The sequence below is a fragment of the Hippoglossus hippoglossus genome, chromosome 20 (assembly GCF_009819705.1).
Source record: "Hippoglossus hippoglossus isolate fHipHip1 chromosome 20, fHipHip1.pri, whole genome shotgun sequence".
NCBI classification, from domain to species: Eukaryota; Metazoa; Chordata; class Actinopteri; order Pleuronectiformes; family Pleuronectidae; genus Hippoglossus; species Hippoglossus hippoglossus.
The window spans coordinates 5,041,113-5,060,039 of NC_047170.1; the positions used below are offsets into that span (position 1 = coordinate 5,041,113).

At 41.1% G+C, this 18,927-nt stretch overlaps 1 protein-coding gene across 5 annotated transcripts in view; it reads right to left on the reverse strand.

Annotated features, from left to right (window-relative positions):
• Positions 1-18,927, reverse strand: part of LOC117754004 (partitioning defective 3 homolog) — a 342,820-nt gene that overhangs the window by 223,765 nt on the left and 100,128 nt on the right. For all 5 annotated transcript variants that reach the window (XM_034572613.1, XM_034572611.1, XM_034572615.1 and 2 more), the window contains exon 3: positions 9,786-9,957. In XM_034572613.1, coding sequence (XP_034428504.1) covers positions 9,786-9,957 — 172 coding nt within the window. The remainder of the gene's footprint in view (positions 1-9,785; positions 9,958-18,927) is intronic.

The window sequence follows — 18,927 nt, forward strand, 5'->3', positions numbered from 1 at the left end:
CTGTCACTGCTGAGATCATTTCAAGTGTTACCAGTAAAGATTCTTAAAGCAAATCCCACATAATTAATATTGGGGAAATGCTTTGTCACTGACTCTGTTCAGACCTGGTATTAACATCCATCCTGACTGATCTGATATCAAGTGGTCATGAATGCATTCAAATGTGTCCTGAGATACAATCACTCAGACCAGGGTCTGGGATGCATGTAGCTATATTATTTTAACAGGATGAATGAAAATGCGTCCTGGTCCACATATGGACTGCCTACTCAGCTGCCCTCCTCTGACCCGCTTCAGTTCCATAATGAGCCAAGTGTATTTTTACGCTTGGTAGTGCGCATATGTCGATTTGTTTGTAGCCACCACCACAATATCAACACTGATCACTAATGATTGATACTTTTCAACATCAGTTGGTCTTCGGGAACAAAAATGATGCCCGTGATTATTTGCATATAGACAAGTGATCACAGAAGACACATTAAGGACACATTTTCATACTTTAATGCTTAATTTCCACTTGTGATCGGATGTTAATACCAGGTCTGAACAGGGCCACTGATGGAACTCTACTCGAAAACTGAGATGACTTGACATGTTATAGCTGCAGTCACACAACTTGTTATGATGAACCATTGCTGGAGCATGTCCACATTTCTATGTACTGTGTGTGTGTGTGTGTGTGTGTGTGTGTGTGTGTGTGTGTAATTTGTGAACACATTTAACTATAAAATGTCAACACACAACCTACACAACACACAGCAATGCTTCCATGTTGTCTGCATGTGCATCACCAGGTGTAGATAAATGCCTTGAGAATTGAGAGTGTATAAAAACACACGTACTGTGCGTGTTACCACATGTGGCTGCTGCCTGTGCGTGCCTCTGAATGCTTCCCTCACGTGTGCTTCATAGCAGACAAACTTCACAGCTGACCTCCCCATGGAAGAGAATGATCGGTGTCGGAGCGAGACAGGGTGGGAGGCTTTATACAAAGGGACTAATGAGGTGGGTGGAGGACTCGAGGGGATGTTTGCGGGTCCACAGAGATGAAGAGCCTGGAGACAAAGAGATGCTAAACACCCCATAATCCTTTGAGGACTTATCGTGTCAAGACCAGGAGCCATTGCCCTTGGCCAAGTGTGACCCTCTTTTGACATGTCATAAACGATGTAAATGAAACACCGCAGACTAATGAGAGACAGAGAGGAAAGAAATAAGGATGACTCTCTGTTAGCATTACTGTATATTTATAGTTTAAACATTTCATGTTTGAAATGTTTGTAATTTGAGTAGATGTGAGAGCTTGAGCAATTATGCTAATTATTCTGAGGTATAATCACTGCAATTAACATGAGTGCTAGAGTGATGCATTCTCAGATAAAGCCTAACATATTTTTCTTATCTCTTATTTTTGTTCTTTGTCTAATTGTTCTGCATTTTTGTTAAGAAACACTTGCACATGAACCACACATTCAGTAACAGTGGATTTTTTGGGAGACATTCTAGGGTTTTGTATGAGCAAATCTGTTGCTGAAACAAGTATGCCAATAAACTGCTGATTGAAACTACAAGCATGTTTCTCTTGGTTTTCCTCTTTGCCTCGATGAAGGAAGACTGAAAAGCAAGCTCAAGGATTTGATGTAACAAATTAGGCGAAATGTGACGATGAGTGTAGGTTCAATGGTCCTCTGAGATTTCATTTATAAATCAACTCCGGAGAGGCCTGTAGTGAACGATCAACTCCTTCAGTAATATTAGCAGTTGAGAAATAAACAGAGTAAACCAATTTGTACATTGTTCGTGTCAAGATTATTGTCATTTTTGTCTTAATTTGGAGGCCTTATTTGTAACTTGACAAGATAATCTTTGTGATATTTTTGTGATAACAAGTGAGAAAAACATGTGAACACCTATTCTTAGTCTCTGTCAAAAACAAGACAAAACAAGTTCGAGGACTCGTCACCTATGCAATCACATTTCCTGCTAACACATCCTGTGTCTGGAAAGTCTCATTCCCTAACTTATCGCTCAAAGCAATGCCACTAGGAACAGGATGTCTTCCAACATGACATAAATATGTGAGCGTTTACATAGTGGATAAACTTTAAGAGTCCATTGTTGAGTCAGACGTCGACAAAGACGCCATATTTTACACTGAACAGGCAGACACATAATTCTGCTTAATGTCTTTCTGCCATGTGTCTGTGGTACTGAGATGACCACAGAGTCAGTGCAAACAAACTTTGGCTTTCCTCCCATGCTCCCTGTCATGGGGTTATAGAAAGTCATCATTCGAGTCTGTGTCTTCATGTCAGAGAGTGTAAACGACTTTATTTCTCAATCAAGACCTCGGTGCTCCTGTGTTGCTTTAAGTGTGACACAAGTGACCCACAAAACTGATCTCAGTCCAACTCAGGAAGTAATAAAGCAGTCATCACACACACACACACACGCACGCACACACACACACACTCCACATGATACAGCTGTCGAGCTCCAGCTTTATTGGGATCCTGGCAGATGTAATAATAGGAATAGTACTGGTAGCACACTCCCAGTGGTGCTGAGTGGAGACTTTGACCACTCCAAGCACTTCACACCTCATTACCAAAACACTGTCTTCACCATTTAACAGTGCTGGCGGTTGTAATAATTAGCTATAATAAGCCCAGTATGATATTACAACAGTATGAGTGTTTTTATGACTAATATTCCCAGTGACTGCAGAATGAACGCCCACTCCTCAGCAGTTTAAAGACCCACCCTGGGCACCCCTGCCTCCCTCCCCATCTACAAGCAGGAGTATGATTAAAAGTTGACATAACTAATAGCCTCTACACTAAGTCAGGTAGAGGAAGGCAGTTCACACTCTCATGGGGACCTGTGGGGTTTAAAAGTGCTTTCAGCTTGCTAATGATGAGCTTGCTATCTCAACATTCTCATTGCCGAGTGTGTACTCAACTCCGTAGCTACTTTGAGAGGTGTTATGCACAGTTGGAGTGGCTGTGGTTTGTTGATGAATAAGGGTTGAGTATATGAATGAAGATCCACTATGATGTAACCACACAGAGTATGTTAGCTGTCTAAGTCTTGATCAGTAATTCACACTATATGTCTTTCTCTAACTCTATGTCATTCAATCTGATCCTCTATATCTCTATTGGTAATAATCATGATTCCTGCCTGATAATCTTTTTAATTCATATTTACAGGTCAATAAGAACATGAGTGCCTTGCTTACATAGCCCCTTTTAACACTAATGAATGAATTATTGGAGAAGATATAATACATAACTGTGAACTTTTTAATTTTCTTGTTGAATCACAGCTAAATAAATTCTCCATTCATGCTCAGTGTTAGCTGAGCAGATAAGCCTGTCGTGACAAGTGTTCCATGACACTGGATAGTGTCGTGGCAGTGGAGAAGCAGAGTCCTAAAGAGAAGACTATTTCATCACGAGTGCACAAAGCCAAAACTAAAAGAGAGAAAGAAAAATAAACAAATAGAAAACCTAAGAGCACCAGCTGAAAAACCGTGGCGTGTTCCTTAGGGCCATTTTGTCAAAAATGTTGTTGTATTCCAGCATGGGAGTATTGTTTAATTCCTCTGTATTTGGGAAAATGATAATTAATAGGCTATTGTGTGCTTGACTCAAACTAGACGGCTTGAGGATACTTTGGGTGATCTGATCACAAGAGGACAGCTTGAAAAATGAGTTTCAAAGCACCCAAGATGCATTGACATCTGATCATTCAGACCACGTTGGTAAATGGTCTGGCCCACAAACGGACATGTTCATTTAGAAGTGTGATGTGTATATTCAACTACGGTCCTCTGCATAGCTGGAAGTATGTACTCATTTGTACTAATTTTGAAAAGCCCAATGAGATGAATTACAACTGTGTCAAACATCTTTGGTTTGCCTAGAATACGCAATAGACCCAGGCTGTTTAGTTTTGATTTCTTCTGTTATTTTCCATCAGACAAAACACGGGAAAAGCACCGTTGCCTCCTGCTGGTTATAATAAACTACACTTTCATCTGTGAAATGAATTGACATATGTTCTTATTTGTATATAGAGCAGGGAAGTGAGGTCCAATCCAAATCAATCAAGATGCAGAGCTGTCCAGTTGAGATCAAATCATCTAAGTTAACATTAATACTAGATAAAAACAGGGCTACAGACTCAACAAAGTTTAATGCTGATACATCAGTCCATAATCTATACGATAATTCGTGCCTGGCCTTGTCCCATGATCAAATAATTAATCGATTAATAGTTTCAACAGCAAGCTTCTAAGAACTTACCTGGTGATGAGAGAAGACAGAGGGGTTAACCGTCAGACGGGACCAATCAGATGTACACCCCCACCGTTATCAACTCTAAGATTCTTGCGATATCTAAGCTTTTTGAAGGTACTGTGTCACCGGCTCACCACTGAAGTGAGAGATTAAAGAGGTAGTTTTGGACCAGAGACAGTTAGACAGAGAGAGGGCAGATGAGACAGATAAGTATCAGTGCCTGATATCAGACCTATAGCTGCTTGTGGTTCCAAACCTAAACCTGGCATTTTATCTATAATGGGCAATCACAGACTTCACAGACAGAATTCACCCAATCCCACTGAAGACCCCACAGTGGAGGGGTGGTCCACTTCTTACGCTGTAAATCAATCTGAGATAGAGCTCTTAAAAAGACAAAAATGCTGAGCGAATGATTCGTACACAGCCCAAGAACAAGTCCAAATGAAAACAAATGTCTTATTTGAGCAGTTTTTGTGCAACATTTTACAATCACTCTACCTTAAATGTTGGTTACTGTGAACAATGTGCACTTATATCCTGTGTTGGCAGTGTCACTGTGCATCTCGTCCGCTGTAGTGACTTTTATATGGCCTTGGCTGACTGCAGGGAACCCGCTCAGTGGCAGACCACTAAGCCAAATTGATTAGATGAAGGCCCTCCTCTTCGAAGGTGTCCACACTTTCCCCCCCACAGGCAATCTCTCTAATGGCCTCCCAGCAACCCTGTCACTGCAGAGCTTCAAGGACCAAGGGAGCGGAGATTCAAGGACCACAGGAGCAGGTTCGTGGAAGAATGGACAATTCGTCATCAGATTGGTCGACTTAAGGGTCAGAAACACTAGAAGATATGCTTGTGTTGTCTGGTGTTGAAACTTTGAAAGGTGGTCACATTGGAAAAGGCAAAATGACAAGTTATCTAAAGGTGTTTTCGTTTTGATCTGTACAGCAGCAGGGGTCAATCATAAAAACTATCACTGCAATCACTGTGATCTTCTGCTCATGTTTTGAAGCCAGTCCACATCGATGTCAGTGTAGTTTTGGCCTGTTGATAGCACTTAGGCCTCTCCCATTTACTGATTGTGTTTCTTGAGCAACTGCAATTGAGCCTCTATAAAAACCTAGTGATAAAAATCCTCACAATCAAGGAACAATCACTAAGAGTAGTAATCTCTGAAGGTCGAGATGCCTGTGGAAGAGGCAAAGCCCAAAGCAGTGTTTATCATCTATTGAATACCCTATTCACACTTGTAAGTGTGTGTAGGAGGTATTTCACACTGATCCTTAAGCAGGTCCATGCCATATCATTGAAAGCCACATATTAACAGCATAGATTCAGTCCTCTAGACAGGATCGTGCATTAGAAAGTGGGCACTTAAGGCTGTGAACTCTGATCATATACTGTGACCTCAGCACTGAGTATAAGACACTGGTGATGAGTGTTGATTTTCACATTAACACCAGAGTACCCTCTACATTTGTGCCTTTCTATTTGTCCATGAGTTGGAGAGGCAGGAAAGTTAAGTGATCTCAGTTATCAGATCTGCCCTCTAACATTTTATTTCATTAATCTGAGCCATAATGAGGTATTAAAAAGCCGGCCGACTTGCTGCACCTTTTCTGTCACCCAGGACCACATGTATGTACCTAAAATACTTACTGCCAGGAATACAAAGTCAACTACTGGTTCAAAAAGAAGGACCACAGTAAAACTCTTTGAGAGACATTGAACAAAGTGTTCACTTCCAAAGCTACAAGCACCATTAAGATCCAGCGTAATTTAAAGTTTCAGACATTTTCTCTTACTTCTGAAAGATAAAAAGTTAGTGGTGAGTAGAGGCAGAGGCAGCTCTGGCGTCTGCATAATTACGGGAAAATTACATTCATTATTGTAATTTACAATTTAGCAGTTTGACCTGCATGTTAGCATGGAAATCTAAAATGGTTTCCCAAGGCAGAGGAAAGGGAGGGGTGGAGGACAGGAATGAAAACGGGAAGGAGAGTTTGGGACTTTGGGAGTTGTAGGAGGAGAAAAAACAATCAATATGGCTCTAAAAGATGATGATTTTAAATAGCCATAATTCTCTGCCTCAGAGCACAGCTGCCAAGGGCGCCGCTGCTACACTTTGATGTCTGATATACAATATAGCTGCCAGTAATTTGCTCATCTGCATCTCTAGATGGACCATAATCTCCCTGTCCATGTATATGTGATGCCAGTCAGTCTGTCCTGTCTTAATGACTGGCTGTCTCTCCATCTCATAAAAGTTGTATTCAATACACACATAAAACTTTGATGTTACCTTTGGAGTTGAAATAGGGACGTGAGTGGGTAAAAGTCAATGTGCATTATACATTATCTCCAGGTAACAAACAATGCAATCTCACATTTATCTTGTTGGAAATACTGCTCTTATGTAAACTACCACAAAACTGAAAAATCATTGGCCTTATCTGTCTGACCGCCTTAATCAGGTCCAAACCACAGCTTCTCATTCCCACCTTTCTTCTCCACTGTCACTATGCTAATTGCTAGAGATATACCTATCACCATGGCAGTATTGTATTTCTTGAATGCAAGATGTGCAATTTAAAGACCATGTAAGAAGGAGGCTTAGAAGTGTATTTGTGTGGGTGGGTGGGTGGGTAAGACAGAGCTTTCGTAACACTCCCTTGAGGCATCAGAATGGAAATAACCAGTGGCATAACACGCTTGCCACTATAAAAAAAACAATGTCCTTGTATGAACCAAAGATAATTAAGCACATAAGCACTTTTTAACCTTAATCTAAGGTTAAAAAGAAAAAAAAAAGAAGATGGGAGGGATTGGCGTAAGTGGTGCATTGCCTCTGTTTATGGATAGACCTGTTTGAGAATGTTATTGCCCACTTTCACAACACACAAACTCTTCTTAGACAGTCATCATAATGTGAATCCACCATGCAAACATGCTAAGAGATAGGGTTTGAGCATAAGCACCAGAACAATGAAGCAAGTGGAGCAAATGCATCCTTATTATGCAATTAGGGGGAAACTATGTAGTTTTCCATGTTCAGCAACTTAATAAAACAAATAATTAAAAGGAAAATCGCAGTTTTTGGAACATCCTTTGAGTTGGTTCAGCACAACCCAAGACTGACCCATCATGCTTTGGCTATTAATCCACTCAAAGCCACTCCATGATGAAATATATGTATCCTGCACACGCACACACACATTCAACCATTTTTCTGAATAACTTGGCTACCGGCTTGGTTATTTAACCACTATTGTGATGCTAGAACTGCTTTTACAAATTTTAAAATTAACTCATCATCATCCATTGGTGGCATTTATCTCAGTACCATTGGTTATTAGTGTAATTCAGGTATTGTTGTGTCAGAAGATACGTTGCATTACATGAAATCAATAAAAACTAAAAAGTGTTTTGAGAAGATGTAGGTTAATATCATCTGCTTTTGAAGTTCTGAATATTATTATGTGACGACATCGGGAAGTGATGCCATGAGAAGAGCTACCACAATAACCTGGTTATAAAATAAACAAAGGTGTGTGGCCATTTTATTCATCCAAGCTGTTTGTGATTTGTTGCAGTTGCAATTTAACGAGGTTAAGCAGGATTCTTTTTTTCTCAGGGAGGACCCCCAGACCCCATCATTAATTATGTATCCCTCAAAGTTTGCTCCCCAATAACCAATCAGCCATGGGTTTCAGGGTGTGTGCTGAATTGGGATTGAAGCAGGAATATTGCCTTGTTCAGGGACCTTTAAAAACTCTTCCCACACAACCTTAAATTTAGTTTTTTCCAATGGAAGGATATTTTATTGAAATCCATACACTACATATGAACAGCCTTAGAAGCTATAAATCAGTACTGGATAAGCTTTGTTGGAGTGGGGGATAAAAGAGACCAAGTTATTGTACCTCCTTCAGAAACCAGGTCCATGTTTCAACTGTGGGTTTGTTTGAACCGACTTGACAGCAGGTCGGATGGTTTCTAACAAACCTGAAACATCAAACATATCTAGATTGAGAGAAGCCAGGATTCGTTCTGAGGTTAAACCAGGAGAGTTAACTCAACTCTTCATTCATGTGCATGTGGGTGAGTCCTTGCTCATCTGTGAGTCCTGGCTTTGAATGTATTGGATGTTCTTTACAGTTTAAGACGGCTCTGCGTCAGATCACTGGTTCCACTTCATGGGACGTGAATATGCCGACATGAGCAACATCTGAGTCACCGACTTGTGTGTGCCATGTGTGAGTCTCCAACTTGCTCTTGCGTGTGTGCTCTTCTTCATGCATGACTGGGTATCCAACTGTGTCTCAATTGCTTCCATTGTCTCAGTTTCTACCTGTCTGTCTAAGTCAGTATGCTGCCATTCCCTGGACACACTGCACAGCCTTGACAGACACTCGACTCCGCACAATACTCCTGAAGCATGTCAACTAAAACCAATGCTGGCCAGTAAGTTGTCAAGTAGGAAAAGTTTGTTGATATTGTTTCAGTCACACTGTCCAGTTTCACACAAACCAAAGCTCATAAAAAATGCCCCATGACTCATGTGCGTAAATTTAGTAGACATGTTTTGATAACCTCTAATCCCTCAGTCTTCAATCCAACATTGTGACTGCCTGGGAGAAACTTTACTGAGGCTTGGGCAAATATTTTGCAGCATCTCTGATCTCTTAATATGTATCTTGCTCAATAAGAGTCAGTTAAGCTTGACTTTACAAGAATAAATGTCATATCTGAGACTATTAAATCTTTGTGGTTTGATTTCCAGGTAATGGCATTGATTTAGAAAAAAGCACATTGCAGTTTAATTTTAATGATTCTTTTCCTACAGTTGATTTAGTTTCTTTGCTCTGCTATACCTCAAACAGCTCAATAAGTAAGTTGTTAGTTATAATATTTAATAATACCATAATGATGATAGTAGGAAGAGAGATTTCCATGTGTGTTTTGTGTATAAAGCAGATCTAGGTGATGTAAATACTGTGAAAGTATCAAAACACATAATCCACAGAAAAAAGCTTGTATTCAAAAACTGATGACTCATCGCTGCCAGATGACCCAGAGGTTTGCACTCGCACCAAATCCAGCAGGAACATTTTAGTCTGAATTTGATTGGCAGTTTGGCTGAATTCTACACTGACTGTCCATTTGCATTTACTGGTGAGTTTTACCAAGCTACAGTAATAGTTTTCCATCCATTTCCTGTAGTTAGCCTGACTGCATGTGCTTCAGTCGGCCAATAAAAATAGAGGCTCAGACTGACATAAAACACCGTGATCATGCTAAAGCTCCAGAGAGAAGTGGTAGAGAGGAGGTGCAAGACTACAAAATCGTAGTTTTTAGCACAAATAGATGTCAAAACCTCAAATACGACAGCAGAAAGGTGTAAATTATGGAACATGCACTTGTTAGCCAGCCATTGGCTTTGAAATAATTCATGACAATATTTATCGCTGGACTCACTGGATCGCAGGGCAGACTGAGTGACCTCGATCTCACTGTTGGTCTGGTAGGGCTGGAAGGCAGATACCGAACTGATGTCACTGTAGGGTTCTGGACTCTGTGTTCCTGTAGAGCTGGCGCTGGTACCGTCACCTCCATTGTGAGGATCCTGTTCTTCATACACAGCTACGAGCTGGAGAGAGAAGAAATAACAAGCGTTATAGGGGGATAAAGACAGAATGAAATATGACATATTTAGTTTTCTAATTTTAGGATTGTGTATGCACATACAGTACATGAATGGGTGTTCATTCTGTATATACTGTATTTTCACAATAGGGTAATGTTGCACAAAGTATATCGGCCAAGTCCCTCAATCATGATTTAAGCCTGCAGTGATGTAGTGTGGGATGTTCCGGGTTGCCAGGTTTGGCTCCCACAGCGCGTACACGGCTTCATTTCCACAAAGGTGATACATTGCCATGTTTCTAAGGCAAGATAGGGAGAACTCCCCAAAGAAATCCCATAATTATCAGTCTTACACACACATTGCTCATCACTACAGCCAACTCACCCCCTTCATGTGAGGGAGAGGGAGAGAGACAGCAGTCTGGATAATGGTGTAGAAGAAACACTACACTGCGTTTCCTCTTTCACCAGGGTAGAGTAAATTAGATCAGCCAATCCTGATTTACTACATACGAGTCAAGGCTTTTTCTTAGGCTCCTGGACTGAGACACAAACACATACACACGCACACACAGTTTTCATTGGCAACACAACCTGTTACTAAACCTCTCACAAGAAGATTAACCTCTTATTCCTTCCAAACAGAGCAATCGTACAGCAGCAGCCTGATCATCACCATGCTATACAGAACAATAGTATGTATATTACCGACTTGAGATGAGTTCCTTTTTATGTCTTTGTGCTACCTGCAAATCTATTTAATGGAAGGGCATGGATGTGGAGAGAGCAACTAACAAAGAAAGCATTAGTTGCCAATGGGAGCAAACAGCTTTTTGTATCCGGCTTCGTATTTGTCTGAGGGTAAAAATAGCACAAGTGCTTTTCCATGTATTTGCTATTTTTCATCACCCCAACACAGGGAAATCTGCATATAAACAAGTTTAGAAGCCCCTCTTCTCCTTTTTTGATTTAATTCATATGCAAGGGATAACGCCTATGTGTGTATGTGTCTGTGTATCTGTATCTGAATTTATGCCTTTCTTTGAGTGTCCCGATGTTGTTTACTGTTGCCGTAATTTACTGGGACATCTCTCTCACCAGCCTTGCACAATTAAAGCAGACATTTCTTTTCCTAAGATCTTTCCTCACATCCAAATGCCATCTCTGAGACGTACCCATATCACTGAGCGCTTCACCCATTTCACTCTAATCATGTTCATTTCCGATCTTGAAATTATGTTCCTCAGGTTGTAAGGGTTTATCAAAAATTTGTTCAGTGTAGCTGAAAGGCAATCAGAAAGAAGAGATATCTGGTGCTACAAAATAAGAAGGCTTTGATATAAAAATCAGGCAAGATGTTTTTAATGCTAAATCTGTGCTATGAACACATACGAGAGAGAACGGTAGAACCCAGAGGGATTTAACCTGCCCAAGTGTGCGAGCCAATGAATCATTGTGACAAAGTAATCAGGCCTCCCATTCAAATATATTGGTGGGAGTATTTAGAAACCTGACAAGGCCTCTGCCTGCCAAGCTGCCCATTTAGAGAAGTGGTGAATACAGTTGTTGGTGTCGCGGTGAAGTGTGATTCATTTTCAAATACGTTCCAAATTCCTCTAATTAGGTCCACTTTGCAATGCAATGCACCCTTTCACCAGACTCCAGAGCACTCAGTGGGTATCTAACATACAGCTAAACTCATCCACACACCCACCATTCCAAAATCAAATGGGCCTCCATTTACCCTGCATTCAATATTTATGGGATACTCAAAGTGCTTGTTCATCCCCTAAACCCAAAGAGCCATGGAAAGTTCCCACTGTTCATAAAACCGAGGACATTTCTTGTAAGCAGAAATGCTGAGACATCAAACTACCCATTAGTCATCTAACAGAAACGAGGATGATCATAAGGTTTACATGATATGATGGTTCAATTAATCCACAATCAAAGTTTTCAATAAAATATTAACGTGCAGTTGAACTTAAAATAGATTTGAAAATATTTGTTTACAGCTATTGATGTTGCTGTATTTCATATTTTTACATCAAATATTTAGGACTGATGCAAATTATATTTATATTTCACTGAAGTGAATATTTTCACCAACCAAAAGTTTCTCAGTTTTAAGTGTGTTCAGTTTATTTACCAGGTCCAGTTATTATGCTTACTGAATTACTATCTTCAAAAAGTATCAGAATAGCTTGAAGACAATTATTTGGACTATGACATGAATAAACAAACACAGATGGAAGAATTCATCGAAAAAGACAAACATTCTTGTTTGATTTACACACCTATCAATTCATGTCTGCAGAGCATCTATTTAGATTCTGAGAAGCACCCCATGTAGACTCTTCAATTTGTTTTCCCTCTCTGAGTTCTTTGCTTCGCCATCCTGTCCTCTGTCTGAGCGATGGAGAAGTGGGCAAACTTGGCTGGAGGGAAAACTGACGCAATTCTTGCTGTTGACGGGACAGAGCTCAAGAGGCAACACGGCGAAACCCATCATAAAAATGCTTCCCCTCCATCTGGGAATTGGTCACAGCCACTTAGAACTGAGACGATTTCACGTTTCCATTTTTTTATTCTCACACTTTCCCCCTGTGGCTGCTATACAGCGGGCGTCAAGTTGTATTCAGAAGTTTTTCAAAGGGAAGAAAAGGTTTTTTTTGTGATGCACAGACAGGAACGGCATGGCAAATTTTCAAGTAGCGTGACAGGAGGGGACCAATAAAAAAATATTTTAAAGAGCCGCTGAATAACACGATAATACAACCTGCAATAAAACAAAAAGATACATCATAACTAAAGGTAGAAAAAGAGAAAATCAGGGAGGGAAGGCACATGACAGGATGTGAGTTACAGAGTGCAAGTTTCCAGTCTCAGGATAAACTCTGGCAATTTGAAAAACCTATTTAGCTCCTACCTGCTTCAGTTGAGAGAAGCGAGGAGAAGAGAAGAACCGACTGAGTCTTATTTCATGGGCCTTTCTCTCTCCAGCAGAGAGCTACAACATTGCTGCTGCCTTAAGCCCCTGGAGCAAGGCTGACACTCATCCACTCTCAGCCAGTTCCACTGACTGTCACAGCAGCTGCCAATCAACCGCTATCTACCTGGAAGCCTGAGGGCTGCTGGATAGAGGCAAGAGCAGAGGATGGAGAGACATGATGATGAAGGGGTGAGACGAGACGGAGGAGAAGAAGAAAAAGGAAAATAGAGAGAGGAAGTCAGATGAAGCAGGGTATACTTTGCAGCCTAGGTACAGGCGGTATTTGGGATTCAGCATTTCCATATCTGTAACGGAGAGAGCAGGGAGACAGGGCACCGAAAAAACAGAATCTCAGGGATTCGTTTCATGTTGGCCCCCTTTGATCTGTTTCTGGCTTTTGGCAGCAAGGGTGCGGTAGAAGAAGAGAAGGCGAGGAAGCAGCTGAGGAGGGAATGAGGAGATGTTTTGACAACCTCTCTGCTCCCCCCCTCCTCCACCCCTCCACCAAACACACCCATCCACTTTCAGAACCTCTGATCTGCAAGGAAGCCCAGGCATTAGGATTGGCACTGGTACAAAACAGTCGTCCCTAGCGTCCACCAAACGTTCATAAAGCAACATTCCAACAACACAAGACAATAGAGGTTATTAGCAGTCATGGGGCAGCGCTGGCAGTGCCACCAGAGACATGTAATACCTGCACTGTGACGCTCTGACACTAATCCATATCCGCCACAACAGCTTTTTCACAGCCGAGTGGATGGGACGGGTGACATGAGTCAACCCGCGGGAAACCTGTCCCCTCAATCCTCACCTTCAATTAAAGAGCAAATCCAAAGTCGCACCAGGCTACATCCTGCTGTGAATATTTATTGCGGCACAAAGCAAACCTCAGAGACAAGATTATTTATTCATTTGTCTGTCGGAAGTTTTTCTTTTCCTTTTACATCCAAAAGCTAAAAGTCAGTGCATGGCTAGTAAGCAGAGATTATAATTTAAAGAATAGACAGATATGCCAAGTTTATTGAGCTGAATTTACTCCAAGGGCCTCTACTTGTATGACTCTTTAAATCTATCTTTTATTTGTTTTGAGATGAAACAAGAAAGGAATAATCAGTGAATAAATTGGTGTAGTGAATGAGTTATGTTAAATTATGCACCGGCTTTCACATATACCGTCAGATTTGATTTCCTCTCTATCATTTAACATCATTCTACTGCAAGGGCACCAGGGTCACAAAGGTATTACAGGTACAACAGTGACAGTGGAAAGAGTGAAAGCCACTTGCTCCACCAAAAACAAAATAAGGACTCTGAACTTCTTGAGTAATAGCCGTGAGCCACTATACTTCATTCACACGCCAGCCATCTATCCATCCATCTAATCACCACCGTCAACACTCTCCATCTATCAGCCATGGATCCATAACACATTCATCAAAGAGTAAGATTTTTTATCATTTATGGGTATACAGACAGCTCAACTCAATACAGCCCTCTTACGACCCACTCTTTGCTGTATAGACAGCATACATGGTGCTTTAATTTCCCTTAAATGACACGTTGACAAGAATGTGACCTTTACTTTCTCATCACAACGGATTAACCCTCCTCCTCTTACTGTAGAGTTATCACACAATATATTCAATATTTAATAATTTCCTCCTGTCCATTATTTCTCACACGCAGTCGAGTGAGCCAACAAAGTGCTTAGTGCTGTATTTTTCTCGCTCATTAATATATTCAGAGAATAGGTTTGAAGCATCCGCCCTGCCATCACTAGCATTCCCGATAACCCTCAGATGGCACCTCGCAAGACTCCAGAAACATATGCATATTTCAGGTGCTGTCACATGGGGTTGATGCAATGGAAGAATGCCCTACAGTCTTGCGAAGACAAGACCTGAAATGATGACACACACCACAAAGCTAATGTAATGTGTAAAGATGCTGCAACACATGGAATACATCCTTCCGTTTAGTGTAGTGCAGTGGAGGAGGGTGGGGTGGTTGGATGGCGTGGGCTTACTCTGGCGAGCAGAGAGATGACAGGCTTAAAGCAATATAATCCCCAAACAAGCAAACGCAAGTCCTCAGATTGGTTTACGCTGCTGTTCTCGCTAAAACATCAAATCATCATTTATTTTACTTTTGAAAGCAGAGCATCTCGCGTCATAGATTCACTGCTGGGAGCAAAAATAACACAAGGTAGGAGAGGTGTTAAAGAAGGAATGGGTGAAGCAGCAGTGAGAAAATATACAGAGCAAGCAAAGTTCAGCCAGATTAGAAACTCATCCCTGTAAAATCCACTCGGTCAGGTTCTCGTCCGTGCCTTTGAAGATTTCCTCCTGTGTTGGAGGAAATGAATTCACACACATCAGGGCACCCTGCGCGAGCGCTACCTATGCAGTGCTGACGGAAGGGAAAATCCCTACTACACCCCTGTCGCATTCTGTTGTGTATATTAATATCTTATAACCCGTGGTCATATGTACAACTCAACACTATTCAGCCATGGGAAATAATAACATTTCTGTTGAAGGCACACAAAAGACCTTTGCAGTCGGCAACTTAAGAATGAGAAGAGGAGAGGAGGGAGCAATGGAGGTAAAAAAATGATGACATATTCATGAATGCAATTAGAGTGGGTGTCCATAAGAAAGCAAGAAACATGATGAGCATTTTATGACCTTGATGGGCTAAATAACCATCAGTCCCTCGACACTAATTAACACTGAGCAGACACATGAAATAATGCTGAACTAATCTTGCTCCATCAACATGTCTACATTTTAAAATGTAATCATATTAATTATCTGATGCTATTCTCCGTGAATAGATAGGTATTTATTTTTACTTTCAATTCATTTGGCCACAGCTTTCACAAATATAGTCCAGAAAATATAGTTACATGGACTTTACTTTAAGTTGCCTTGAAGGACGTTTAATACTTTTAGGTTGAATGAACAGAAAGAACTGGCTGTGCTTTTTGTAGTCCAATCACTTGTTTAAGCATGTATTTATTTTACTGCCACCCTTTATGCATTTTTCCATCTAAACAGAGTTATGTTGGCATCTGGAGGCTTTCCACCATTCCACCATTGTGGAATCACATGTATGCCTTGTGTTAACGCTTGAGAGTGGGCATGTCTGATACTTGGTGCGATCGTCATACCAACAACGATCACAGTTTTATACTCGGGACACACAACATAGCCGTCTTTGGTGCTAGCGTGCTATGCTAGCTGTGCATGCAACTAAAGAGAAGTACAAGGGACACAACCAGCTGAACACACCAGGTTCAAAAATTGCATCTGTCTGGCCCAATTCTTTTGTGATTCGGCAACTACTTAGTACGTGTGTCTGAAATGTCACACCCCATATCCAGAGTTTCCTGATCAGCTATAAACACCACTGTAGCCATGGTAACAAAGGCATTGGTTCTGCCGTACCAATTTGAGCCAAACTAGTCGTTAGGTGGGACTATTACATGTTTTCTGGGGGCAAAGATGCTTCATGGAAAAAAGCCAGGAATTTAAATGGGGAATTTTACCCTTTGCAGGAGAAGAGTTTTCTCATTCTGCTGCAGACTTTGGCCTTTGTAACTTAGCAGAACTTTTAGATGCACAAAAAAGCTATACGACAAAGTAAAGAAGATGGAAAAACCCGGAAAGAATAATAAAGGCACTGAATGAATGCAATGAAGCTACCTGTTCCCACTGTCTTCCTCTGGCCCGTCCCCCACCACACTGCACACCCAAAGTAAGAATGCCTTTCCTCCCTATAGCCTTGATTCACATGCAAAACAGCGGCTGACTCTCTGTCTCGGGGCCAAATTCAAAAATACAAACATACACAAATATCTATACATGTCATGAGTGCACCAACACACACACACACACCAACTGCAAATAAACACAAAAGCACAAAAAGTCACAGTTTGTGTATTAGTATTCCTCTCCCAAGGTGATGGCATTAGAAAAACCCCGATTCTAACTGTGCTTTTCAGAGGGAAGTGCCCTTCAATCTTTCATTGGTTATGCAAAAAGCCAGGAGAGAGTAATTAAAAACTCCACATTCAGGGACCTTGGCACAGAGAGAGAGAGCAGGCCAAAAGAAAAAAGGAAAAGCTTCAAACATTTAAGGCCTCCCTGTGGAAAGAGATGGAGGGAATGAGGAGCAGAAAGTAGAGTGGAGCAGACAGAGAACGACGACCGAATCCCGACAAGGCCATGCATCCTCTGAAGTCAAGGTGGATGGAAATCAGTTGTTTCATACCTGTAACGAGGCCAGATCCGATCATTAACCAGAATTTAAGCTTTAAGATTGTTGTCTCATGCAGGCCGACCTTAACTGTGTAAGTATTATCTGTCTCAGAGCATTTTTCAAAAGACTAAGAGAAAAGGATAACACCAAAAGTAGGTATGCATGAAAAATATCATGAACATGAGCTTTTTTGACAAAATACACAAAGACTGACCCAGAAATCTAAATTTCCTACTTTAAATTACTTTATTATGTTATATTTGCCTGTTAGGTTTTAGTTTAGAGATCTGATTATTAAATGTACACAGGGATCAAATCTAAATTGAAGCTATCACAATAAACAAGAGAAGAGTGAATAGTGTCTGCCAAACAATCCTGTTTTAACCCTTTTTTCCCCCAGATTTAAGCACCAACTCCCAACCACTACTGTTCATATGAATATGACATAAGAGATTCAGGTTAAAATTACATCTCCCTCCAGGGTGGCCTTTGCCCCGTCACCTGGGATGTCCCCAGGTGAGCTGCCTGATTGCCCGGGGCCATGGACCCACAACAGAGGCCATATTTATGCACAGACTGATTTATATGCAAAGAGAATTACTTTGAAATGTAAATAAATCTCAAAACAAAAACCTCAGTCAGTGTGACTTATGAAAGCAGATCATTAGTAATAAATTCATTATTTCATGTATTTATATTTATGAACATTTTAAAGAGTATTCTAGTACAAAGAAGCTTTGGAATACTCCTTTAACTTCTGTTTGAAAATGAAACACAAAAACACAACAAACCACTATTAAACCCTTTTCCTAAACACGGGTAAACCTGTTAAACAAAAGGCGATTGAATCCTTTCCTATTGCAAGTAGACCAGTTTGCTTTAATGCTTTTCTTTTCAAACGCACTGGAAAACAGGATGAGTAAACAAGAAAGCAACATGGAGGCCAGTGAACATGTTAAATCAGTTGACCTTTATATCTTTTACTTCAGTCTCTCTAAACTAGCTGCAGACTGAACGATGTTCGACCACTGCTTGAACAGAGATATTAGTAGTGGAGTTTGACCAGTGGGAAAAGGGCTTTACTGAAGGGTTAAGTCCCTACTGTCTAGAAATTAAGCAAGAAAAAAACTGCTGATAATACTAGTAGAGTTTACTACCAATTTCTCTTGCAGTCAGTATATCACAACGAGGCAAAGCAACACACACAAACACAGAGTGGTTACTATATCTCTCCTGGTCCTACAGCTGAGCAGCTGTCAGTGTTGTGCCACTAAACCAGTGAGCTTGTCAATGAGCCTGTTCAGGGCCCAGCAAGACTACTAATCAGTTGGTAAGTATAACAGTCGACCAGCCAGTCAGTCAATGAGCTAGTGAATGAATTCCAAGCTATTTAACCATTCAGCCAGTCAGCCACCCAGTGATCCAGTTCGTAAGCTGGTGTGTTAGCTCGAATGTCTAGCACCTAGTACACCAGCGAGTCAATGAAGTGTTCAGGCCAGCCACTGACCGAGTCACCCAGTCAGCCAGCAAGGAGATGGCCAAGTGGAGCCAAACGCCCCTCACTTGGCACTAAACTGAGCAGAGGCTGAGCCAACATCTACAACACACACTTCGACACATATACACAAGAACACACATACTAGCCAGTGGGGACAGTGCTGTCATTATCTGCCATCTGCAGGCCTGAGTGGCCTTAGCCTGGAGGGAGAGGAAACG